Source organism: Centropristis striata, chromosome 19 (assembly GCF_030273125.1).
Source record: "Centropristis striata isolate RG_2023a ecotype Rhode Island chromosome 19, C.striata_1.0, whole genome shotgun sequence".
In the NCBI taxonomy this organism is placed as follows: domain Eukaryota; kingdom Metazoa; phylum Chordata; class Actinopteri; order Perciformes; family Serranidae; genus Centropristis; species Centropristis striata.
Genome location: NC_081535.1, coordinates 27,489,869 through 27,516,463, shown reverse-complemented (window position 1 = coordinate 27,516,463; position 26,595 = coordinate 27,489,869). Strand labels below are relative to the sequence as shown.

The 26,595-nt window shown below is 38.4% G+C and overlaps 1 protein-coding gene across 1 annotated transcript in view; it reads left to right on the top strand.

Moving 5' to 3' along the window:
- The window catches only part of rab27b (RAB27B, member RAS oncogene family), a 101,477-nt gene that overhangs the window by 55,420 nt on the left and 19,462 nt on the right, over positions 1-26,595 (top strand). The window contains exons 2-3 of the mRNA XM_059358043.1: positions 13,841-14,012; positions 24,773-24,861. Of these exons, the coding sequence (XP_059214026.1) occupies positions 13,860-14,012; positions 24,773-24,861 (242 nt within the window). The 5' untranslated portion in view covers positions 13,841-13,859. The remainder of the gene's footprint in view (positions 1-13,840; positions 14,013-24,772; positions 24,862-26,595) is intronic.

Below are 26,595 nucleotides of genomic sequence, written 5' to 3'. Positions count from 1 at the left end.
CAAGTTGTTCAACTGCATCTAAGTCTCACTCGCCGAATCACCCTAATTTGAATACGAGCAGTCTGGAGCCGACTTTTGTTGGGACTTTTTTCGGCCCTGTAGAAGAGCAGGGTCTTTTTCTCCCTTGAACGCAGCCTGGTTACTGATTGGATAGATCGCTAAGCGGGATGTGACGTAGTGCCGGCAAAGCGGTGTTCAAAACTTAGCGACTTTGTTGCTAAATTTAGCGACTTTTCAGACCCCCTTAGCGACTATTTTTTAAGAAAGCGACTGCAAACAAATCCAGCAACTCCTTCTTACTCTTCCTAAGGAGCCGCTAACGAGCCAGAGGCCGGCTTGTTAAGAAGAGCCGCCGTTAGCCGGCAGTTGGCTACCGTTAGCTCTGTAGCAGTACAGTGTGTATGTGCTGCTGCTACAGGAGGTGTTCACTTAGCGATCTCAGTTTGTTTACAACAAGCACTGGACACTCTGTGCACAGTTAGCGATGCCGTTAATTCACAAACACTATGTTTATGATCAGTGAAGACTCTGCGTAATTAGCCATGCTGCTTTCAGCTGCTGACGTTGTGCACAGTTAGCGACGGTGAAAACCATACGTCACCTCCATAACTGTAACTGTATGTCATTATATAATGCATCACAATACAAAACAACTTGGAGGAGCCACAGGTCCACTTAAATCAACATTTCATAGAATTTGTATTTTTTTGCAATTTAGTGTCCATACAGTTCAGAGTGCAGTTTATCTCACACGGCTGTTGTAAATACGAACAGCTGTACAAAAGCATACAGTGTAAAAAAAAATGTTGTTTTTACGGTAAAAAAACGGCAGCTGTGGTTGCCAAAATTTTACCGTAAAAAATATGGTGCAACTTTTATATTATTACGGTAAAAGGATATTAGCACTGTTGATTTCATGTTTAAGATTGCCATTTTATTTCATATTTTACCATAAAAAATAAAAAGTTTTTCCGTCAAAAGAAACACTGTTCTGCCATATAATTGACAAGAAAATACTTAATAAATGCTATATAAATTAAGTATTTTATCATTAAGTATTAAAGTATATTTTTGTTAGAGATATGGTGTTTAGTACATTTAACAGTGAGAAAAGGTTTTTTTTTTTTTTACAAAAAATAGATGCAAAAATGACAGTGATGGCTTGTGTATATATTACAGTATATTTTTGTTTCAAACACGGTGCCAGAGTATTTTATAGTCGAGTAATGTATTTTTAAAAAAACTGTAAAAAAAAATACTGTTTTTGGCTGATATATACATTTACAGGGTTTCATTGTTACTGAAACTGAATTAACCCATTTATCAACTTAGTCTTTTACTGTCATGGTTTAGCAGTTTTTCACCATAAAATCTACAAACATTTTTTACAGTGTATGTTATGATTACATTACTAAGGATTGACACCTGGTCAACAACTGTGCTTACAAAGCCAAACATCACGCAAATGCAACAACACAAGACCTAGCGAGCCAGCTAATTAAGCAAGTCCAACATCAAGAAGACAAGCTTGGTGTCTTACAGCCTTTTATTTTACCAAGACAATGGACAACTAAAAGCCAGTCCGACATTTACTTTTGTCTGAGGGATCTTCAACACCATCTAAAGCTCTCTGTCCATCAGGAAAATCTGCAAATCCCCCAAAATAGAAACACAGTGCACAGCAGCCCGACTTGTTTGTGCCACCAGTAACTATAGTTACTGCCAATCAGGACTGAAATCTGTAGGTTTCACAGGTTTAGGATTTGGTTACAAATTAAACTTCTCAACCTGTAGAGAACTTGTCGTCATGACAAATTAAGCCAATTTATCAGTTCCATTGAAATGTCTCGAAACACCATCTAAAGTCAAACTACCTCTATTTGTCGTCAGGATTAGCATCATATCCTTAGATGCAAACATTTAAAGGAATCTTTGGCATTTTCAGTAGCCTTCTTGATCCGTGACTTCTTTTTTGGGAACTACTTTAAACTGCACTGAACAAGACAGATTAATCCTGTCTGTGTTGATCAATAATTAACACAGCAAAGGCCAAGCTCCCATCACTCCCCTGCTGCTTTCAGTATTAGCATGGAAATCCTTAAATTAAAATTTATACTGGCATTTTCCTTCATCATATTTACCTGGATGTTTTTCTGTACAAACTAATGCTGTTACCTTCCAAAAACTCAACCTAAAACACATTTTACTGAATATGTTTTGTTGGTGGACTCACCTTAAAATAGTCTAAAATCAGTTTCCCCTTTGCCATTCAAGCTGTTAAAACTATCATGTTGTTATGCAGCTATAAACTCTACAACTGGGCCATTGGAGCCATTATTTGCCCAGAACCATGTGGTCTTTTGAGAATACATTTCATTTGGAAGTCGAACTTTGAATTAGATAAAAACATATTAAACTGATATGAATTATTTATTGATTTAATTAAAGGATCAAGGTTGCATTATGTATAAATATCTAATGAACCCCAAAGATACAACACCCTGTTTTCTCATCAGCAATAATTTGTACATAATCAGGACTAGAGGGTACCAGCGTAAGGTTTCTCCCCCTAGTATAGAATATTTTACATTGAAATTAAACAAGACCTTTCATGGAATTAATGAAACAATTCTTCTGCTATTAGCAGCCTCCATGACCTAAGGGCTCATTTTTTGGGTTGCTTTGCAGTGTGGTAAGTTTTTGCCAATGCTGAAATAGCCAATTTTTCTGCAGGATTTTCCACCATTGAATCAGACTTTCACCATTGGTGATGTGCACACATATCTGGAATGAGTCCTTAAATCTGGAAGTCGGTTAGCATTTTAGCTGGGGTCTAACCTCAAACTCGATGAGGATTTTGAATGGGTTGGTGGTTAGATGCCTGACATAAGGCCTGTAGTTAACACAAGCTGTAGAGATGTCTGCGTTTTGTTTTACGGCATAAAATATGTTAGTTAATACTCCCACTTGTGAATTTTGGAGTTTTTACGTGTCCTGAAAAAGGCGGTTGCTAACAAGTGGCTAAATGAGACTACAGTGGTTGTCGGGACATTAAACGTCATCACGCCGGACAGGGACGTGAACTCTCTTTCTAGTCCGCCTTACAGCCTCTAGTCATGTTTTTCAGAAGTCTTGCAAACTCTTGTAGATTGTAAATTATGTTAATAAACAATTTATTAGGCTATGGGTTTGCTAGCTTGTCTAAACAGCTGGTTAGCTTGTCTGAGTTCATCTGAAGTAGGGCTGGGCGATATATCAATATATTTTTAAATGTGATATGGAATTAGACCATATCGCATATATCGATATAGTTAATTTTTTTTCTTTCTTTATAATAAATGCTGCCTTGCTAGGATTTGTCTTATTTAGTTATTTTGTAATGTTCGTTATTCTTGTTCTCCTATAAATATATTTATTTCAGAAAAAGATTGGCCTATTTTATTTCATAGGCTTTTTCATTCAAGATATTTTTTTATTTGAATATGCACTTTATGGAGCTTTGATCGAAAAAAAAAAAGGTACTCTTGTTGTTATACAGTATTTATGTTCACTTAAACAGTTTTAATACAAATACTTGTGACATGTCATAATTGGCTTTGACTTTGACTGAACATTTGCTCTCACTTTGCAATTAAAAAAAAATCTGTGTATATATCGATATTCAGCCTGAATATATCGGGATATGACTTTTGGTCCACATTGCCCAGCCCTAATCTGAAGCAAAACATCTGTGACGTTCAAGTCATGTGTTTTGTCTAGTTCGCCATAGCATAATGTTAGCTTTTTACTTCTGTTGGCTGTATTAAAGCTTCGAACATCATAAAAGTGGTGTTCATTTGTGAAGATTATCCTGCTGAACAAAACTCGTAAGCATCAGAAACGTGTGTTTGCCACAGAGATTATTTTCTGCAATGATCTAAAATCCAATGCAAAAATCCCATAGGAGAATTCTCAATAGTCCCCATGGTGATGCTACTTCGGGGCTGGCCTACAAAAATACGCCACTTTGTTTGCTCTCTGTCGAACAGCCAGTAAGAAGGACAGTTCTCTGAAATAAACTGTGATTGGCCTAAGGCTCCTGTCATGGGCTAGTTTTTGAAAAGGCTAAAAACAGCCTTCAGGAGATGGATTTACAACGAATTACAATATGCTGAAACGGTGTTGTGTAATTTTTGCCCAATGATGGAAAAATAAAACTTCCTACCACTGCATTAAAGACAAATTAACAAGGCATTACAATAATCAAAGTGCAAAGACATGAAAGCGTGCATAACTCTCCCTGTGTTAGCTACTGAATGATAGACATGGTCTAATTCTGCAGATATACCTCAGTTGATTAAAACATTGCTGTACAAATTTCTGTACATGTTTCTCCAGATTTTAGGACCAATGATCAGGATCTCTGTCTTGTGAATAGAGATCACAAAAGTAAAGGCACATCAATCCCTTCTTTTACATTATTTATGCAGTTCTGCAGTGAAGCCAGCTTGCTAAGGTCAATAAGTTTTATTTCCCATCTCGTAATGGAGTCACAATCGCACAATCATTGCTGCAAACGTGCTGCAGGACTGCACACATGCTGTACTTTGTCTTCTTGCTCTTTTTCAGATTGAGCGCACAGTGTGTTGTAAATCTTTGTGTGTTTAGAGCAGCACTGGAAATTACACTCAGGGTCTGTCAGGTGGATTCATGGTTCTCCGTGGAGGTGTACACTCCTCTGGTGTTGGAACTGATTTATGCAGCAGTTCAGTGCAGGCTTTAACCTGTTGATCATAAAAGCAACAGCAGAATGGATGTGCTGTTCATTATCAGGCCATGTTTTGCATCCATTATGCCCCTGACGTTACACTGACTGTTATAAAACCCTGGTAAAGAAATGAATCATTGGGCTTTTATTCTGATAGGTCACCTCTATGGTTAAAGAGTAACATATTTTCCTGTTATGTCTTTTTAGGCGCTTCATCAGAATGCGCTGCCATTTACACTAGAAAATATTTGTGGTCAATGCCTGGGCTAGTGGTTTGAGTGATTGGATCAAAGCTGGTACTTTAAACTTGTATTTAGTTCTGTTCCTCTTGTTACTATCCATAATCGCCCCAGAAACAGTTTAACAACTTAAACTTGCGCTCCGTGTTAAAACGGTAGTGTGTCTTTGTTCCCCAGGTCCTATGTTCCCCTCTTTGTATGAGACTGAGGAACATAGGACCCTTTTCCCCCACTTTTCCCAAAAAGGGTCCTATGTTCCCCGGTCTGTTACTTTTTCCACCATTACTGCCAAATTCCATGGCAAACAGGCCTATGTAAGCCTACAGGCTGTTTGACGCCCATATGCAACTAGGCCTAGACGAGGAAAGATTAGGTAAGTGGTGGTAAACCTGCAGGTCTAGAGCTAACCCTAACCCTAACCCCAACCCCAACCCCAACCCTAACCCTAACCCCAACCCTAACCCTAACCCTAACCCCAACCCTAACCCTAACCCTAACCCCAACCCTAACCCCGCCACAGTGGGGAAAAAGGGTCCTATGCTCCCTGGTATGTATTGCTACAGGGGAACATAGGACCTATTTTGGGAAAAACGGGGAACATAGGACCCGGGGAACATGGGGATGACCCCGTTTAAACTACAGTCATGTTGTTAAAACTACACCATGTCATGATATCATGTCCGAAGTGGACTGAATAATGCTCCAGAGTTTAGCAATTTTAGCAAGGAAGAAATGCATATGACCAGGGGTCCCTTTCCCTCTGACTTCAAGATCTCTGAAAGAAAATGGGTTGTGTGTGTACACACAAGTTTCCTCTTTTGCGACATGCCCACTTTATGCTAATTCACTGCAGCATGGGGCAGAAACCAGTTTTTCTCATACAGTACAAATATGTTATTTTCTAAAATACTTCTGCATATGGGGGTCCCTACACAGAGGTAGAATTACATAAATTGGGCATGACTGCAAAATGTAGACTCTTGTGGATAAAGTGAGACCAATTATATTCATGTATGATAATGTTAGTCTCCATAGTAGCCACCTAATTGTACTGAGAGCATTTCTTGAAACTTCACTCACTTTATTAAATGAGCTGTTGTGACCTCCAGGATAATCACAGCCTCATGAAACTTTACAACCACAAACTAAAGACCTCAAACATTTAGGGGATAGATGGCTCTCCTGGGGATATTAACAATAAATTGCCAAATTTAGCAGCAAATATGTGTCATGATTTCTATCAAGCCAAAATATGGCCTTCATATACATATACATCATATTGTAATCACCTATCCACTTAAAAATAAATATGCTTCCGATCTAAACACAATTTGAGCTGGATCACAAATTAATCTTCAGGTTCCCAGCTGTACACTACTACTGTGACAAACGAGAGAAGGGTGGAGTGGAAGAGGTTAAAACATGGTCTCATTTTTCTTCAGTCTTCATATTGCATTACTTTAGCTTTTTGGTAGTGCCTTTTTTATCTACTGTGGTGGTTCCTCTGGCAGAGAACACCCTGCTACAATCGTAGTTTAACAGTGTTAATGTTCTTTGTGCGCCCTCCTCCACCTAAATCTGTTCTCTTTTCACAGTAATTTATTTTATTATTTTGTTGCATACTGTCTGTTGGTCAGTACACCACTTTGGTTCGGACTCAAAACTATTCACAGCCTACAATTTCAAAGAAAATCCCATTAGCCTGTACTTTGTGTTCAGAAGCAAATGTTAGCATGCTAATACCTCATTCACATTGCTGTATACCTGGTAAATATTAGCATGTTACACTGTGAGAAATGTCTGTAGATTTTACGGTGAAAAACTGTTAAACCATGACAGTAAAAGGCCGTGAAATGATAAATGGGTGAATTTAGTTTCAGTAACAATGAAACAATATATATATACACTAGACATCACTGTAATTTTAGCATTTATTTAAAAAAAAATACTTTTTACTTTTTCTCACTGTTAAATGTACTAAACACCATATCTCTAACAAAAATATACTGTAATATTTATTAATATTTATCAATTATATGGCAGAACAGCGTTTCTTTTGACAGAAAAACTTTTTTTATGGTAAAATATGGAATAAAATGGCAATCTTAAACGTTAAATCAACAGTGCTAATACCATTTTACCGTAATATTGGAAAAAGTTGCACCATATTTATTACGGTAAAGTTCTGGCAACCACAGCTGCCGTTTTTTTACCGTAAAAACAACAGGGTTTTTGTTTTTTGTTTTTTTTACAGTGTAGCAGTGTAATTGTCAGCATGTTAGTATGCCCAAGCACACCCTCATAGAGCTAGCAGGATGTAGACACTTGCATGTACTTTCTGTCAAACAAACTCAGTTATACTCACTCAGTTTGTCTTGGTGTCATTTATTTATCAGACCAGAACAGGAAGTCAGTATTTTTCATGTTCTCAGCCAGTGTGCTGAAGCTCTGAGGTCAGTCTCACAGATGTGAAAGATAACGGAGGAGGAAGAGCAAAACACAGCTTCCTGATAGATTTTCTGATAGTGATACTGATGATGTGTCATCTCTTCTCTGTGCAGCATGACTGTTGTAGACTCTGCTCTATTCATTTGTCCTCTTTTTTTGTTTGTTTCCCCTCTATCCGGATGTGTGTGATGCCTCATACATTTTTAATGTCTCTGTGTTTTATGCTTTTGTTCTTGCTCGTTATTGAGATCGAAGGTTTAGCAGACACCAGGGAAAAGCTCTCCTCCACAACTTGATTGTAGTAAAGCTGTGGGCCATTTCTTCTATTAGCTGCTATAAATTTATGTTATAGGTATGCACTCAGTTATCACTTTATTAGGTATGCCCAGACAAAAAAACAATGCAGTCTAACTGAAGAACCCTGCAATAAGCTCTACCCTGTTGTATAAGAGGTTATGCTAAATACAGGGTTTGAACAGTTGCCTTAAAGATATATTCTGATACAACTACTAATTACCGATAAGCCAAGTATCACACTGTAATGCAATTTGACTACTTTTGTTAACTTTTGGATTACCTCATTGCCTTTGTTATTCAGCTGTATTCAACACAATAACAATAGTCGTACCAATTAAATCAAAATTACTTTATTTATCCCCAAGGGAAAATTCAGTTAGTCTCTTAGCTCTTCTGTAAATTACTGAAGAATGAGACAGCCCGATGGCTGTAGGAGAGAAGGATCTTTTGTCTCTTTCCGTCCTGCAGCAGAGAGAGAAGAGCCGTCCTCTGCTGTTTTTTTGGTCCATAAAGGTTTTGTGTAGCGGATGATCTGGGTGTTTCAAGATGACCTCGAACATGTTGACAGTGACTGTCTCCACCACCTCCTCCTGTGTGTCCAACCTTGCTCCAACCACAAAACCAGCTCTTTAGACCAGTCTGTCCAACCGCCTTGCATCTCTGTGTCTGATGCTGCCTCCCCCAAAGGGCTGGGCGATATATGGACCAAAAGTCATATCCCGATATATTTAGGCAGAATATCGATATATGATATATATTCTGATATTTTTATCGCAAAGTGAGAGCAAATGTTCAGTCAAAGCCAAATATGACATGTCACAAGTAGTTTTATTGAAACCCTTTATTTAAGTGAACATAAATACTGTATAACAACAGGAGTTAGCTCCATAAAGTGCACATTTAAATATAATATCTTAAATACATTTTAAGATTACATTTTATCTTAAATACATTTAAATAAATATCTTAAATAAAAGCTGCAGCTTGCCTGGAGCAAGGATCACAGTGCAAATTTGAGCTATATCGATATAGGCGGTATCGTCTAAGTCCATATCACATTTAAAAATATATTGATATATGTTTTATATCGATATATATTGCCCAGCCCTACTCCCCAGCAGACTGCAGCATAAAACAACACACTACCACCACAGACTGATTAAACATCTGCAGCATCTTACTACAGATGTCCAGAGATCTGAGCTTCAAGAAGAAAAAGAGGCGGCTCTGCCCCTTTTTGTAGAGAGCATCTGTATTTAGGGACCAGTCCAACTTATTATCCAGTTATACACCTAGACACTTATAGTATGTATTCACACCAAATCAGGTGCTGTGGTGCGAGTCCTCCTATTCATTTAACAGGGATGGTTCATTAAGGCTGAGGTGGTGGTGGGGACCACAGTGGATGCTTAAAAACCCCAGCAGCCTGTGGCAAATCATGTAGCCAGCGTGTCGGTGAGGGAGTACACTAAACACCATGCCTGAATCGTTGGCTGAGGCTAAAAAGAACTGTACAAGAAATGAATAAACTATGAGCGCAAAAAAAATAAAACATAAGCTCTTACTCACAATAACTGGGGAATTTGTTTCCTACAACCAGTTGTGGAATGTAACTAAGTACATTTACTCAAGTACTGTACTTGAGTACAATTTTGAAGTACTTGTACTTTACTTGAGTATTTTCTACTCCACTACATTTTGAGGCAAATATTGTACTTTTTACTCCACTACATTTATCTGTCAGCTTTTACGTTTCAGGTCGAGATTTAACATAAAAAACATGATACATTTAAAGTGATCTGATATTTTGACAATGTTTTTTAGACATTTTTTAATTAAATAAGTATATTAAGTAGATAAAATTAGTCCTTTTAAAAAATAAAAAAATATTTTATTAATTTAAACAAAACGCAATATAAATCACCAATGGACAAACATAGTAAAAAAAAAAAAAAGAAAAAGAACAACAACAAAATCACAAAACCAAAAACCTAAATTAGTCCTATCTTTACAAAATTAAAACACTGCTTACATAAATGCATCAATACAAATATTCTAATAATATATTTAGAATAGATAAAACAATCTGAGTGGGTAAGTAATTGTACTTTTGATACTTTAAGTACATTTTGATGCAGAAACTTTAAAGTAAGTTTTAAATGCAGGACATTTACTTGTAGTGGAGTAATTTTGCAGTGTGGTATTAGTACTTTTACTTAAGTAAGGGATCTGAATACTTCTTCCACCACTGCATACAACAAACGCCAGCACGAGGCAGAGTCCTTCATTTTGTTCTTGTCTCCTTGTGCCTTCTGGTGAAGTTTGAAATGAGACTTTACACACGTACACTTCAGTCCACAACATGACTTTACACAAATGGGCCATTAAAGTGACCACACACCGCCGCACAAAGCTGCTGTACTTGCTGCATCACCTGATTTGGTGTGAATGCATCTTAAATGGCTTTTTCGTTCAAGAGGCATTTTCATATATCCATGAAAATATCTTATGTCTTTCATAGAGGTGGAGCAGAGAAGACCCTAGATGAATAGTTCAGTGAAGTGATTGCTGTCATGCTGTAGTGGATACAGTATATTCATATTATATGCTTTTGCTGGGTGATGCAAGTAGAACACAAATCATTCAAAGCATCCAAAGACAGAGGGATTTAAGGATGTGAGATGTTTAAAACATTTTTTTATCCATTTTATAAATTTTCCTGCCGAGAACACATTTTGAAATAAACCCCTATTTTGTTTTCTGCTTCTTAATTTGGTTGTGTTGTGTTGTCAGTTGTCGTAGCGACTGTGAGTCGCTTTATTCTGTGGCGTCAGCTGATCGAGTTGCTGTTAACCGTTTCCCCCCCAGGGAATCATGACTGACCAAATGATCACACTACAAACATTTCTTGTTTTCACCAGTGGCGACAGATCAATGAGCTCGACCCTTCCCCCTCAGCTCATCCCCAGCCTCCCAACCTCCCCCCTCACAGAGCTTCATCAATACCAGGACTGATGGATGCTAAATGTGTGAGAGCAAGGGAGGGGAAAACAACATCTGTCAGTTTATTGTCATGTGGTGCCAAAGCGTCCCCACAAACGGAGATGTAACTAAGTTATAAGGACTGTTGTCTTATCTTATTAAAAGCTGTTTGTTATACAATGTTGAACACTACTGAGGACCATTTCTCAGACAAGCCCTGCAGTTTTAGATTTATGAGTTTTCTTACAAAGGAGATACTGGTTTTTAGTCTATTAATCCATCACAGACCAGAGAAGATGTTTTCTCAAAGTTATCTTTGTGTGGTTTTGTTAGTTATTGATTTTTTTAAAAGATATGCTTTGCAGGATTTCACACACCAAAAACCATAAAAATTATCCGCCTTACTTAACACTTATGAGTGTTTTGGTGTGTGGTGGTGGGTTATTATTTGATTGTGATAAATTTCAGGTCAATTACAGTGATCAGCTGTGAGCATATTTACTCAATCAAACATGAGCCTACCTTTTACTGCTCCACTACTGTTTGTAAGTAGCTGAGCTGAGTACCTGGTTTATTGCTAGGAACTGAGGGCAGCCATTCTTGGAGCAATAAACCAGGAAGGAACAGGTGAATGTTGGGAAAGAGCAAAGGAAATTACAATCTATCCACCAAAGAATCAAAGAAAACTAACATTCACAGCACGGCATTTCACACACAGGTATGGTGCATTCAGAAACCTCGGAGCGGCTATGGTGCGTTCAAGAGTGTGGGACATATTTAGTTTTGCATCCTTGCTTAAACACTCTGTACTCTCGGACTGTAAAGTGTGTTATTTTATATTTTTCTACATTCGTTGTACTGTTGAGTAAAAGTTGTTTTTATATTTCTCAATGTACATTTTATTTAATTAGCTTTATTTACTCCGATGTTAATAAAATATTGAACTAATCTCTAGTTTCTTTAGTTTTCAGTACAGATGCTTTAAAACTGGCGTTTAAAAACAATATAAAAAATCGTGATAATAATCGAGATCGGAGGATATGAAAAAAATATATTGTGATTTTTTTTTTTTTTTGCCACATCGCCCAGCCCTAGTCTAAGCATATTTGTGAAATGCTTCCACTAATTGAGAAAAATCTGAAAAAAATTGCCAAAGAGCATCTGAACCAATTTGTAGCTCCTGTGGTGCATTACAAACAGGAAAACAACAATTGTAGCATTTATGAAAAACAAAGGGATAAATACTCTTTACCACTAATGGAAAAGATATGTTTTCTGACGATGGTGCAGGCCATGTTGTTATCTTATTCAAAGGGGACTTTTGTTTGGAATGATGGCCATAATTAGGACATATTATAATCAGTTTATTGATCTCAGACTGTTGCATTCCATCAGTCTAAGCTGGACTTTAAGTATTATTCTTCCAACATGTTAACATAACATAAACCCCAATGCAGGGACTTTTTAAAAATGTATTTCAGATGCTTTTCAAACCACTGTGTCCACTAGCTGTTCTATCTATTGCAGATGACTGGAAAAAGCTGCTATCTATACTTACTTATAGTGAAATGATAAGGACTGAGTACTGTTAAAAATAGTGCCGTAGTATCTTTGCTTCAGTCTGTTTGGTGATTCTCAGAGTCCTGTCTGAGGTACAGGGAGCTTATTGTGAGGGGATCAGAGGGTAATGACTGTCCTCACAGTCATAAAGTACAGTGTTATATGTGCTTCCTCTCAGCTGAGTGAATTAGAGTCTTGTGATCCTCTCTGTGAATATACCACATTTAGCCATGAGGCAAACACATCCCATCTCACTACGTTCAAGAATTCCCCATGAAAACTGCATTTCTTTTCTCTATAGATAACACTAACTGATGCTCAGCAGCTTTCTGTGGTGTTGCTGAAAGCTGATCTTATGTTCCAGTTCATGATGGGTTTTTTTTGTTTGTTGGGATGAAGTCTGACATTGTTGCTCTTTTTACAACTAGAAGTCACATGTCCATTTAGTGTTCTGTAGATTTCCGTGATCCAACGAAGATGAATCCTAGTGACTTTAGTTGAGCACTGATCTCTCCTCTGTGTTATTATGAATTGAGCTGAGTAGCATTCAAGTGCTAGGATTGGAAAGACATCCATGCTCACACAAGGTAGTAGAAACTGTAGGGGGCACGGTGGTGCAGCTGGTAGCGCTCTCGCCTCACAGCTAGAAGGGTTCGATTCCTGCCAGGACGCTGTGGGCGTTGGAGGTGTGCCCACGTCCATGTCTGTAGCGCTGGTCAGTGTCGGCAAAAGGGCCTTTCTTTGTGGAGTTTGCATGTTCTCCCCGTGTCCCCCGAGGACCTGCATTGATCCTGGTCGCGGTGGTCTGCTAACTCCACATGTATCGGAGGAAGCATGTGGCCAGTTCAGGGCTTTCCCCAGGATAGGACAATAGGAAAATCTGGGTGATAAATAAAATGGGTTACAAAATCGTTGGATAAAAATTTACAAAAAAAAAAAAGGTAGTGGGCAGATATATCAGTTGACAGATATTATCCGCCTATCAATGCATAAAATGTAGCTTGGCCTTTCTTAGTTATCATTTATAAAATTGGTTGACAATGAGATTATACATTGATTGTATAATGTATAATAATGTTAAATATTATATATATATATATATATATATATATATACATATGGGGGGAATCAAGATGATGTAAGAGTTTCTGTATATGCTGCACTTTTCCTTTCACTACATTACAGTTTCTGTAGCTTTCCCATAATCAGATATACAGGCACACTCTCTCTCCCAACCCACACTAAATGCTCCTATGCACACCGCACACACACACACACACACACACACACACACACACACACACACACACACACACACACACACACAGAGTTACCATTTTCCCAGGAAGTCACGGTCTGGTCAGGACAACCCTTTGACCACACTTCAATAATTCAACAGTGGGTAGTAGTATAACATACATAGACACACACACACACACACACACACACACACACACCAACTTCTTTCAACACTGTGTATGTTTTCTATTCATCTGCTTCTTATTTTCTCTCTTCTTCTATTTCACACACCCCTGATGTTACCTCTGTGTGTGTTTGTGTTCCACAGGTTTATTGCGGGCATCACTATGACTGATGGGGATTATGACTACCTTATAAAGCTCCTTGCCCTGGGGGACTCCGGCGTGGGGAAGACCACCTTCTTGTACCGATACACAGACAACAAGTTCAACCCCAAGTTCATCACCACAGTCGGCATCGACTTCAGGGAAAAGAGAGTGGTGAGTTCTCATCTTTTTTCTGTTTTTTTTTTTAGTTTTGAATCAAGGCTAATTCTTCTTAAGCTTCATCTCAACTCTGATAACACGCTCGCCTTACTCGTAATGCAGGCTTGGTTGCCATAGTTACTGTGGCATTTGCCCAGGCATTTTCTTTGGGCTGTACTTATCAAAGAACAAACAGTGGGTCAGGTCAGAGCTGGATTTTTCTGCTGCTTTTGTCCCACAGCGCCTGCTGAGCTGAGTCACAATCATTTTATGAGCTGGTACAGACCTGGGTCACGTCCACCCAGAGTCCAGGATACACTGTCTGTGGAGAGAAAGCCGAGGTTAGCTTGAGAGCTTCTAACATCATGATTGCTGTGTTGTTAAAACATGGGAGAAGAAAGGAAACCAGAGTTTTGTATTTATTTTTTTTTACTTGAAAAAACCTGTTCCTCGTCTCTCCAAGTGATGATCCCTGGGATAGAGCAATGGGTCCCAATCTTTATGGCCTTTCCTGTATAAAAAAAAAAAAAAAAAGTTATTTTCGATTCAGTAAAAACTTGTTTATCTATAAGTTTTCCCACGCTCTTGGACGCACCATAGCCGTTCCGACACTATTGAATGCACCATACCTGTGTATGAAGTGCTGTGCTGTGAATGTGAATGTTTTTCTCTTCACACAGTGGTGGATAGATTGTAATTTCCTTTGCTCTTTTCCAACATTCACCTGTACCATCCTGGTTTAAGTCATAGCTGCAGCTATTTCGCTGCCCTCAGCTCCGCATTTAGCTCCACGTTCTGTCTTTCTGTTTACTTCTCCGGCAACTTACAAACAGAAGTGAGCAGACAAAGTAAATATGCTCACAGCTGATCACCATAATCGACCTGAAATTTATCGTGGTCACTAATCATGATCATATAAAAGTATTGTCCTTCCAAGCAGTGCCCCGAGCGATTGCCCCGAGGCCCTAATAATGCTCACTCTTCTCTGGTTTGAGTCTCAACCCAGCAAACAAATTCACTGAACTCATCTGAAAATGAATTAATATATCATTTGACTAACCAGTTAAGTGTAAAGAGATTTACAGTGATCACATCACACATCAAAAATGTGCATTGGCCCCTAGAATTTTCCACCAAGGCTGCATCTCTTCTGCTTCACTTTAACTTTTCAGCCCTGGAGGCTGCTGTTTCCTGACCCGGGGAGTTCATGTGATAAAATAGCTGGGTTTTTTTTATTATTAGCTAACACACATTAACACATAGATGTGACAAGAGTTCTTGTTGGCATATGTGCCAAGAACTAGGTGCAGCTTTTAACTGCCCATAAAATCAGAAGTAATTATTTTAGGGTTTTGCTGCTTTGCGGATCAAACAAAGGAGATGTGGCATGTTAATAAGTGAGCATGAGAGGTGTTAATTGGCAGTTCCAGGTTAGCTGTTTCTTCCTGTTTTCCAGTCTTTGTGCAACTATCTCCATATTTAATGATAATAGTTAAACAGATGTGAGAGTGGTGTATTCCCATCTCACTCTCTGCAAGAAAGCTCTGTCATATTATAGGGCTGCACGATTATGGCCAAAATGATAATCACGATTATTTTGATCAATATTGTAATCACGATTATTCACCATGTTAGGGAAAACATCTGTATTTTTATTGCACTACTATTAAACAAACAATAGGAACAGTTTTTAGTGTCTGGTGCTTGTTGTAAACGAACAGAGATTGCTAACGTGAACACCTCCTGCAGCAGCAGCACATACACACTGTACTGCTACAGAGCTAACTGTTAGCCTGTTAGCACATACACACTGTACTGCTACAGAGCCAACTGTTAGCCTGTTAGCACATACACACTGTACTGCTACAGAGCTAACTGTTAGCCTATTAGAAATTTGCAGACTGGAAGCTAAGGGGTTAACATCCCCTCTGGTTCTGCGGCTGGGAGAGACTGCTGCAGGACTGTGCCGCCTCGACTCCTTACAAAACAAAAATGGTTGGACATGCAGAGTCCCCCGCTGCATTTACTGTCACCAGAATCACCTGTTTGCTCTTTCTTGCCTCGGAGGCTCGTTAAGAGGAGTAAGAAGGAGTCTCCAAAAGTCTCCAATAACAGCAGAAAAAGTCGCTGGATTTGTCTCCAGTCACTTTTTTTGAAAAATAGTCGCTAAGGGGGTCTGAAAAGTCGCTAAATGTAGCAACAAAGTTGCTAAGTTGGCAACACTGCCTCACCAGCTTTTACAAATGGCACGTGTTGTTGTGGCGTCGAGTACTACGTCACATCCTGCTTAGTAGGGTTGTCAAAAGTATCGATACTCAAAAAATTATTGATACTCAAAAAAGTATCGATACTAAAACATTGTATCCGATATCGATATTGTTTATTGTATTTATTTATTTTTTGCACTACCTCAGACCTGAAGCTTGTTATCATAGTTGCAGTTTATTTTTGCACACCTGTTTTTTATTATAAATATTTAACCTGTGGTTCTGTTAATTTTTACATGTTGCATTTTTCTTGTTAATAATTTTGGGGTCTTTGTTTTTATCCTTGTGGTATTGAAAATGGTATCGAGTATCAAATATTTTCCTGAGTATCGGTATCGAGTTGAAAATGTTAGTATCGTGACAATCCTACTGCTTAGCGCTTGCTCGTTATTTATTTAGGCAGCTACATGAAACCTTAACTTTGTGTTCGCCCCCTGGTGGTTGTAGAAAAAGCTTGATTAGATATGCAGGAGAGCAGCATTTTAAAATGGAAATGTTGCAGACGATGAGGTTAATTTAATCGTGGCGGCCAAAATCGTGATCACGATTAAAATTCGATTAATTGTGCAGCCCTATCATATTATTCCTTTATGAGGCTTTAATGGGTGTTTTTTTCCACTGTAACAACTTGTCAGTATTGGAATCCACTAAAAGTGAGAGAAATCCAAGTTTACCACAGCTGCTGTTCTCTGTAGAGCAACAAACCAGTGTTTTAAAGCCACCTCTCAAGCCTATAGAGGGTTTCACACTTAAGAGATTGATTTTGGGTGGAGTACCACTTTAAACCATCACCGAGACCTGTTAAAAACATTTACTCCTGCTGCTGGAATCTGATCAGGGAGATGTCCAAATGTGCAGTAATGTGAATTAGAGAGTGGGCGAGACTCGCTTTGGTCGGACGTTTGGTCACAATGGTGCTATTCTGCCTTCGCACGACGGAAATACTGACGATGCTGCTTTAATCCCACCGCTCAGGATGACTCATAGGATTGATTATTGTTCCTCACCTCCTCTGTGTGTGTGTGTGTGTGTGTGTTAAGATCACACCCCGTGTTCAAGAGTCAAACAGAAGCAGACAGTGGCTCCTCCTCAGACTCTTTATGGAGCCTGAAGCTCAATTCTGAATGTGGATCAGTTTGTTCATCATTTGAGCCACTGAACCAGAATGGCAGAAGGTAAACCTCCCACTGCTGTGAACTGCGTTAACCCTCTGAAGTCAAGGAGATTTTGGTTCAAATTTGTCAACTTCCTATGCATTCATTTCTGTCTCTGTTCAGCATCTTTCAATCTATCTTTACATCGCATGCATGGCTCCTTTTTCTCCACACAAACTTGGCTATCAGTCAGATTTTTCATTTTATTTTCATTAACAAAGTATAAAGCTGCCAGGAACTGAAAATACAAACAAAAGATACAGGTTTCTATGGAAATGTATCTTTTTTATTTTTACAATTTATGCACACAAAAACAGCAGAAAAAAAGTCTATTTGCATGAAATTAAAAATAGTAATAGTTTTCATTGTAGAAAGAAAATTCACATTTTAAAAATGGTCTAGAAACATAAATGGCACACTGTGAAAGCTCCTATGATGCACTTTCAACTGGCTTTCTCAGCTTGTCTACATATGATATATATAAATAAAGTTATTACTGTAAATAAAATGTGTATTTTCAATAAATAGATGGACTCCAGAGGGTTAAAGTCCGTTTCTTCTGTTTTCTGAGAAACCAAATGAATATGATAATTTGTTCTGCTGGACTTTAACAGGCAAAATATTTCCATTATCAGTAGCTTATTGTGGCTAATGTTAGCTATCATTTGCAAACTTTAAATAGAAACTGTTGTATAATCACATTACTGAGTCACTTCACCGACTTCATGACTCTTGTGACTTGTGCTGCTGTTCGCCAGCGCTTTAACATGTGCACTGTCTTGTTATTCAGCAGAGCTAACATAGAAAAGGGACATGTTGAACATTTTTATGTTTTCATTATTGAATTTCATTGTACTTAGTCAAAAAATGGTCAAACAATGGTTAACAAACCATTTCATGCTGCTGTTATAATATTAGAGCATAATAATCCAAGCTCATCCTTTTCAAGAGTAATGAAATTTTAATTTACATTTACATTTAGTCATTTAGCAGGCACTTTTATCCAAAGCGACTTACAGGAAAAAGGGGAACACAAGAATATTAAACATTGGAATTGAAACGTGGAAAAAGAATGTTCAAATATCCTAGATAGATAAAACATGAATGAAATAAACCACGATTAAAACAAATAAGCTAGACTCTCAGGCTCTGTTAACAAAACATGTTACTGTTGTAGTATTATAATATATATTATAAATAATATATAAATTAAAAAAACAGCTGGAAGGGCTGTTTGGCAAATGCAAATGTTTTTCGGCAATTTGTACTGCCTGTCAAACATTTGCAGTATTACTTAAATGCTGAAAACACCAAAAAAAGCATGAAAGTCTGCATTAAAAGCATCCATTGTATGAGTGGCGTGTGTGTGTTCTTGTACTTCCTACATAGTGAGGACCGGAACACGTTTTTAACCAGCAGAGTGAGGACATTTTTGCAAAGTGAGGACATTTTGGCCGGTCCTCACTTCTTTGAAAGCTTTTTTGAGATTTCAGACTTTGTTTTAAGGGTTAAAGGTTACATGATAATGATAACTAACTGATACTGTATTGTGTGGTTACAAAACTAACTAAAATTATAGTGAAAATATCCCTCACTCGTCTTTGTCAACTTTTTTCATACATAATGAAGATGGGTAAGGCAAAGGAAATAAAGACAAAATGTACTGTAACCTCTTTTAATCTCCCACCCAGCAAATACCCTATTACAAAAAAATAAACTAAAACTAAAGCATTTAAAAAAAAAAAAAAAATACTAAACTATAACTAGTAAATTTATTCTAAAAACTAATTAAAACTAACTGAATTTGAAAACAAAAAATCACAACTAAATTAAAACTAAAACTAATGAAAAATCAAAAACTATTATAACCTTGCAAGGGAATTCACTATTACAATGATGGCCCTCACAAAGATAGAAGTACAAGAGTGTGTGTGTGTTAGTGTGTGTGTGTGTTAGTGTGTGTTTGTGTGTGTGTGTGTGTGTGTGTGTGTGTGTGTGTGTGTGTGTGTGTGTGTGTGTGTGTGTGTGTGTGTGTGCGCGCGTGTGTGTGTGTGTGTGTGTGTGTGTGTGTGTGTGTGTGTTTGTGTGTGTGTGTGCGCGTACAGGTGATTCTGGTGACAGTAAATGCAGCGTCTCTCCATGTCCAACCATTTTTGTTTCCGGCTGAGAAAATTGGGTTGGAGGTCATGTTTTAAATGCACTTTCCGTTTTTTTTTTGCATTGCCAGTTTTTTCGTTGCCACTGTTCTTATACCTGCTGGTTGACGTTACTGGGTTCTCTGCGCTAAATCGGCTGAAATCCAAAATGTCCCTACACCACGCCGGCTTTAGAACCAATTCCATTTATTCCACCTAACTTTCTGTAATTATGGAGCTATCAGGAAACTTAAATTGGGCGGCTGTGGCTCAGTTGGTATACTCGGTTGGCCCCCAACCGAAGGGTTGGTTGTTCGATCCCTGACCGTCGCAGCCTACATGTCGAAGTATCCTTGAGCAAGATACTGAACCCCAAATTGCTCCCGATGCTGTGTTCATCGGTGTGTGAATGAATTCCCAATGGTGGCAGGTGGGACCGTTTAGGGTAGCCTCTGCCACCAGTATGAATGTGTGTGTGAAAGGGTGAATGAGCGCAGTCTGTAGTGTAAAGCGCTTTGAGTGGTCGCAAAGCGACTAGAAAAGCGCTATATAAGTGCAGGTCCATTTACCATTTACCATTTTAAATTCAAATAACACACCGCTTTAGCTGGCTAGTGTTCAACTTACTGAGTTCATTTTATATATCAAACAATAAGTCGATACAGTAGTTATCATGAGAGGCATTCTCACACATTCAGTTTGTACAAAACACAGCTGATTGGCTTTTAACAAACTCCAGGCCGAGATCGTATGAGTTCTGCTCTGACCTCACTTCACTGGTTAGTAGTCAGTTAGCAGTTGGTTTTAAACCTTATTTGATTTGATAAATTGCTGTTGTGGTAGACCGATTAACCAATTATTGCTATTTTAAGATAATTGTCGTCCGCCGGTGCCTGCCCTCATGAGGCCGATTAACAAAACAAAGTTTGCAGACATGCTGTGGAACAACGTTAGTGCTTCCTACGGGCAGGCACGAGACTCAAATAACTAGTCTTAATAATTTTGAATTAATCAGAATTGTCATTCTGGATGGTTATGCGTCGATGAGCAAGTGTTACTGTCACGCCTTTCAGGGACAATCCACATGACAATGTGTTTTTTCCTTTCTCTTTTTTAAACTTTGTTCCTCATTTGTTGATATCAGCATTCTTTATCTGTCATTGGTCGCCCTGCTCTCTAAATATTGGGAACAGCCTTAATAATCCCATATTAGTAATCACTAACTGCTGCTCCCTATGAGCTCCCCAAGGATCTGAGCTGTCCTGGAAAAATGTTTTCAAATAGGGCCAGGCAGTAATTCAATGCAATAATTTATCGTCTTTCATTAGCATCATGTGGTGTTAGAAACAAATATTGAGATGCTGTGATACAAAATTACAGTGTCTGATTTGACCATAACTATAGGGCTGGGCGATATAACAATATATATCACCTAAACAAAATAAAAATGCTTGTTGCAGGCCTGGAATTTCGTCATTTTAGTGTTGTAAATTTTTTGAGGGCACAAAGGCCAATAGCCAGGGCACCAAGGCCATGAAATAAAACAATCATTTGAAGTCCACATTTAATTTAAGGATTAGTAATGACACTTCTGAGGAAGATTGGAGTCTCAGTCGAAACTGTCAAGCAGGTAAAGAAACATCTCCTTGTAAAGTAAAATGCATCAATCTGGTGCACTTTGAGAGCTAAATGAGAGCAAACACCTCACAGAACATTTTTCACAGTCGGGAGATACCGTATTATAGAATCTTTGTTATCCTATACTGTGTCATGTATAATTGCTGTCAACATGCTTTCCACTAGGACATGCAGCAGCCAGCCAGTGTGGAAAATAGCTGGCTAGAATTATTTCCATAAAAGCCCAAATTTGGTGCCTCTCACACATTCTAATGCCACTATTCCATCAAATACACTGATCTTAATCATAAAGGTTCTAATATATTTTATTTAAGGCATCTTATTTTGACAGTCTTGTAAATTCTGTGGTCGATTCTGCTAACACACTGCGCTCTTATTTTGAAAGGTGCATGCGTTTAGCGACAGGAAGTTATTTAAAGTAAGTAACAGTTTAGTGTGATAAAAACAACTTTAACTGTTAGCTAATGTTAGCTCGCGGCTAACGAACAACATAATGCAACAGTGTATTTGGACCTCTGACCGCCCGGACAGATTGATTATTTAGTTAGGTATTTAGTTCGGCGCACATGCAGACTGTGAAACACGGATCGATCATGTGGGGAGGGGACTGATACAGACCGGTAGGCACGGCAGCTTGGAGTATTCAGTGCGTGTCTGTAAGTGTGTGAATCGTATCCGGATACAACGTTTTAGTATCGATACTTTTTTGAGTATCGATACTTTTGACAACCCTAGTGTGAACGCAGCTTTAAAGGAGTCTCATCTGGGAGAGAGAGGTGTGAATGACGCCCGAGACTTCCTGCAGAGACACAAACACGACCAGTTCATCACTGATACCTGTGCTGTTCACTATTAGCCAGACCTGCTGCGATATTCACAATAGTGAAGCAGTGGAGAGGTGAAGACATATTGCACTTTAGGGTTGTCACGAGACCCTAAAATTATTAACAAGAAAAACATTTGTGAAAACAGTAGTATCGATACTTTTGACAACCCTACTGCACTATGCTAAAGAAGTGGCTGTATTGGTGGTGGATGCTACTTCCAATATCAATCCAGCTTATCCCATCCATCCATGAACTGTCAGAGTTAGACACCTGCATCATAATCAGCACAGAGAAGTCTGATTCATCTGCTCCTGCTGTTTGTGCTGCAGACAGCTGGTTAGTCAGTGTTAGCTACCCAGCAGGTAGGACACACTGGCCCTCATTTATCAAATGAGCGTACGTCAGAAAGTGAGCGTAAAGTGGGCGTAAGATAATTTCTACGCAAGCCTCGGCATTTATCAATATGGATGTGAGCGGAGGGTACGATCAGATCTCACGTCTGCTCTCAGCTCGTGTGCGCAAATTTGAGTCAGCGTGAAGTCCACACGTCTGAGTCTGAGAATTGATCTTAGACTATAGTATCGATGCCTGGAGGTGATCAAACTCTGATGTTTTGATTTTTAATAGTGACAAAGCAAAACATGCTAGACTACATCATTTATCATTATAACATAATCCAAAAATAAATACACCCTGCGATCGTGAAATTCTTTGAACAGAGTACCAGCCGAGGATATTAAATGTTGTTGTCTTCTGCTGTTTACTGTTATCCAGCTCCGACACCGGAACGTCAGCGTCTCTTTTACCAGCGGTGCTGCCCGAATAGAAACATTTCCAATCAGCGCTGCCACACGCTCCTTTGACTAACGAGGTGAATAATATATCTCCATCATAATAATAGCAATATTCGGATATTACATAGATTATTAGGCTTTATATATCACAATGTATAAATTAATTACTCAAACCTTGCCGGGAGTTTAATAGGCCACTACTCTGCTGACAGCACCACTGATTTCCTTCCTTTTCACTTTTTATGCTGCCAAACACAACTAGTTTGTTGTGTTGCAGCTGTTGGACGTCAGCGTTTCACTTTCTGCCTCTGAGAAATCCTCTTCTCTTAGAATTAAAACTTACTTTAAAACATTGTTTACTTCCTTAAACCAAAAAGTTGTGAAAACTTCTAAGTCCGTGCTCCAAATGTAAAATATTCACTGAACTTGTTTGAGTTTATAACTATAAGTACTTTTATTTCATAAACCTCTGTCGCTGCGTATTTCTGTAATTAGGGCCTCGGGGTAATCGCACCGAGCACTACTGTTATACTGTGGATTTCTTCTTATTCCTCTTCCGGACGCAATTTCGTCCCGCTACTAGTCCTACAACTTGAAGAGTTGCAGGATAAATTATATATCAAAACGTGCGGTTTGATCGGGATCGGTGTGCTATTACTTTTCTCTACAGAATATGAATTTTTTTTCGCGACTTACGTCGCGAAAAGCTGCCCAAAATTTTGCATTGAAATGAATGGGACGGCCGACAAAAAATGAGCGAAAAAGAACAATAATTGGAGATTTTCAAACGTCTGCTTCTCCGGCATAATTTCAGCTAGAGACTCCATTTAAACTTTAAACAATAGACAGAAGTCTTGTGTATTGGTGTATTACTCCACATTTCGATAGGCTATATAGTTTGTTATCAATCCCTGTTCAATGACCATGATCATTTTTGTAGAAATTCTGAGATTATAATGGGTGTGTATTGCACGGAATGTTCGTGTCAGAGTGTGTGATGTCATCGCTCAGAGTGTAGAGGGAGAGAAAAAATTGTCAAAAAATAAATTTGAAAACTGCACTCCAGGCCGCAAATTCCACTCTACAGAAATAATTTATACATAGAAACGTAGGAAAATTTGTCTTCTCACTCACAATCCTCAGGTAAAGCTGTCAGAGTTATAATTTGGGCGTACGACGCAAAGATGATCCACCAACACCACCAACAGCCTCATTGGGTCCCATATTAAAAACGCAGGAAGATTTCGAAAAAAAGGAAGATGGAACAGTTTTTTTAGATCGCTCTAACAAAGCTATTTTTTAATTTTTCTTTAAAAAAAATCATATGTAGACGTTCAGGAAGAACTCGGGACGCTAAAAGTGAAGTCGGATCAATGATAGGTATTATGGTTTTGCCAAAAATGCTTTCTGTTCAAGGCCAGAAATTTCAGTCCACCTCTGGCTGCTGTCACTCTTTCATTAACAGGTGATGGCCGTTAATTCTGTTGATTGCTTTGATCTGATTGCCTTTGATCTTTGATGTGATTACAGTTACAGATACACACACCACACACACATGCGCGTAAGCACGCACACTCCTCACACATGCATACACATGCTTCAAACGCACGCACACGATTATGTGATTTTCATTACACACACACACACACACACACACACACACACACACACACACATTTTGAGGTTAAAGGGCATAGTTTGAAATCTCTGAAAGTCTCATTACATTACATTACATTACATTACATTACAGCCGCCACATTTATCAACAGCCGATCATTTTTACGCTGTGATTGGAGAGATACGATCGTTTGATAAATCCCATGTGAACCCTGTTGTAAGACAAAATATACACTCAGATCTGCGCTGGTTTCTACGCTCGCTTGATAAATGAGGGCCACTGAATCCATACTGTTGTATGTGATGGATAAGAGCTAAACTAGTGTTGTCTCTGTCTCCTCAGGTGTACACAGCGTCCAACCCCAATGGGACAACCACAGGGAAAACCTTCAAGGTTCACCTCCAGCTCTGGGACACAGCTGGACAGGAGAGGTGGGCTGCTCGTCACACTGGACTGTTCTTCCATCATGACATTTATGGTTTCGTTTTTTTCCCCCATATCTGCACAGTTGTCTTAACCAACCTGTGATATAGGTCTTCTCTGTCATCTCTTGCTTTAACCCTGGAGAAGATCCATCCTGACAGTCTTCTGCAGATACAGTACCAGTCAAAAGTTTGGACACACAGTCTCATTCAGTGGTTTTTCTTTATTTGTAATACCGTATTTCCTCAATTTAAAGCCGGGCCCCTATTAATGACCGGCCTCATTTAGTAACCGGGTGTAAAAACAATTTTTTAGTAAATAAAAGTCTGTTCCCCCGTCGATATGTGTCCCCCTTACCTTAATCTGCACCAACCTAAGCAGTAATTGCACTTACCACGGTCTGCTTTGGATATATATACTAATTTAAACATAAAAATAATTGAAATTATAAGTCTATTTGACAGGGACATTATTATCTAGATAGTGATGAAGTAAAACAATGAGATAAAATGATAAAGAAATGTTATATTTTAGCCTTTTACGTCTAAAATACACAAAGCTTTGAATAGAGTTGTTAAACACTTTTAAATACACTTCTAACAAAATCAATTTGAAAATGTTTATTCACAGAAAACAAATTTAAAAGCTGAAAGAAGACAACAACATTGTTGTTACTGCCCTCTGGTTTTGCATTACTATTGCGGTGCAATAAGTGCATTGAGTGCAGTAACTACATTTTTGGGGTCAAAGGTCAAATAAATCCTCATGATTTTTTTAGCATAAAAATTACATCATCAATACGTGTAGAACTAAGTGTCATATCACTTATCTACATATAACCAATTTGGCTGGCCAGTTAAAACATGTTAAAAAAAACTTTAAAGCAGTTTCTCTCAATTTTACCTTTTGCGTAGTTAATGCAGTTAGACTTTGTAGAGCAGTGTAGTTGAGTTCAGGTTGCACCTGAATAAATAATAATTGTTTCTATAGATACCCACAAGTCTCCCCTTCACAGACTTGCCCACGTTATGCTGATGCAACCATGCAGTTTATCTCATCTAGTTAAATGTGTTATTTTCACCTATTGTGTTTGAATATTTCTGCATACTGGGGCCCTTAAACTGGAAAGCTGAGATGTGGATTGAACGAGCCCATCTATTCATGTGTGATGATGTAAGTCCTCATCGTAGGCCTTTTTGTTGCAGTGAGAGCATTTTTATAAACTTAACGTCAGTGTATAAAATGAGCTGCTGTGACCTCTAGGATAATCACAGCCTCATGAAACTTTACAACCACAAACTAGAGACCTAGAGCATTCAGAAGACTGATGGCTTTCCTGGGTATATTCACAATGAAGGGGTGACTCAGCACTGCTCGCCGTCCACTTACTGAAAAATGCAATTATTGCAGAAATCTCCAAAATGTGAAAAGGTTTTTGTAGCCAAATCACAGCATGGATTTTTCTCTGGTGTTCCTTAATGTCTTGGTGTCTAAATGTGGTATTTTTAAGGGATTTTGGCATTTTATCAATTCTCAAGAGGTTAAAAATTGTCAAATGTTGGTGATGGTATTTAGTATCAACTCAAAATGTAATACTACTAATAATAATAATTCGTTCCGGGACTGGATTAAAAAAATTAATCTAATTAATTAGAGGCTTTGTAATTAATTCATCGAAATTAATCGCATTTTAATCGCATATAAATATTTGACCTGAGAACAGTGAGAAGTCATTTTTTCAC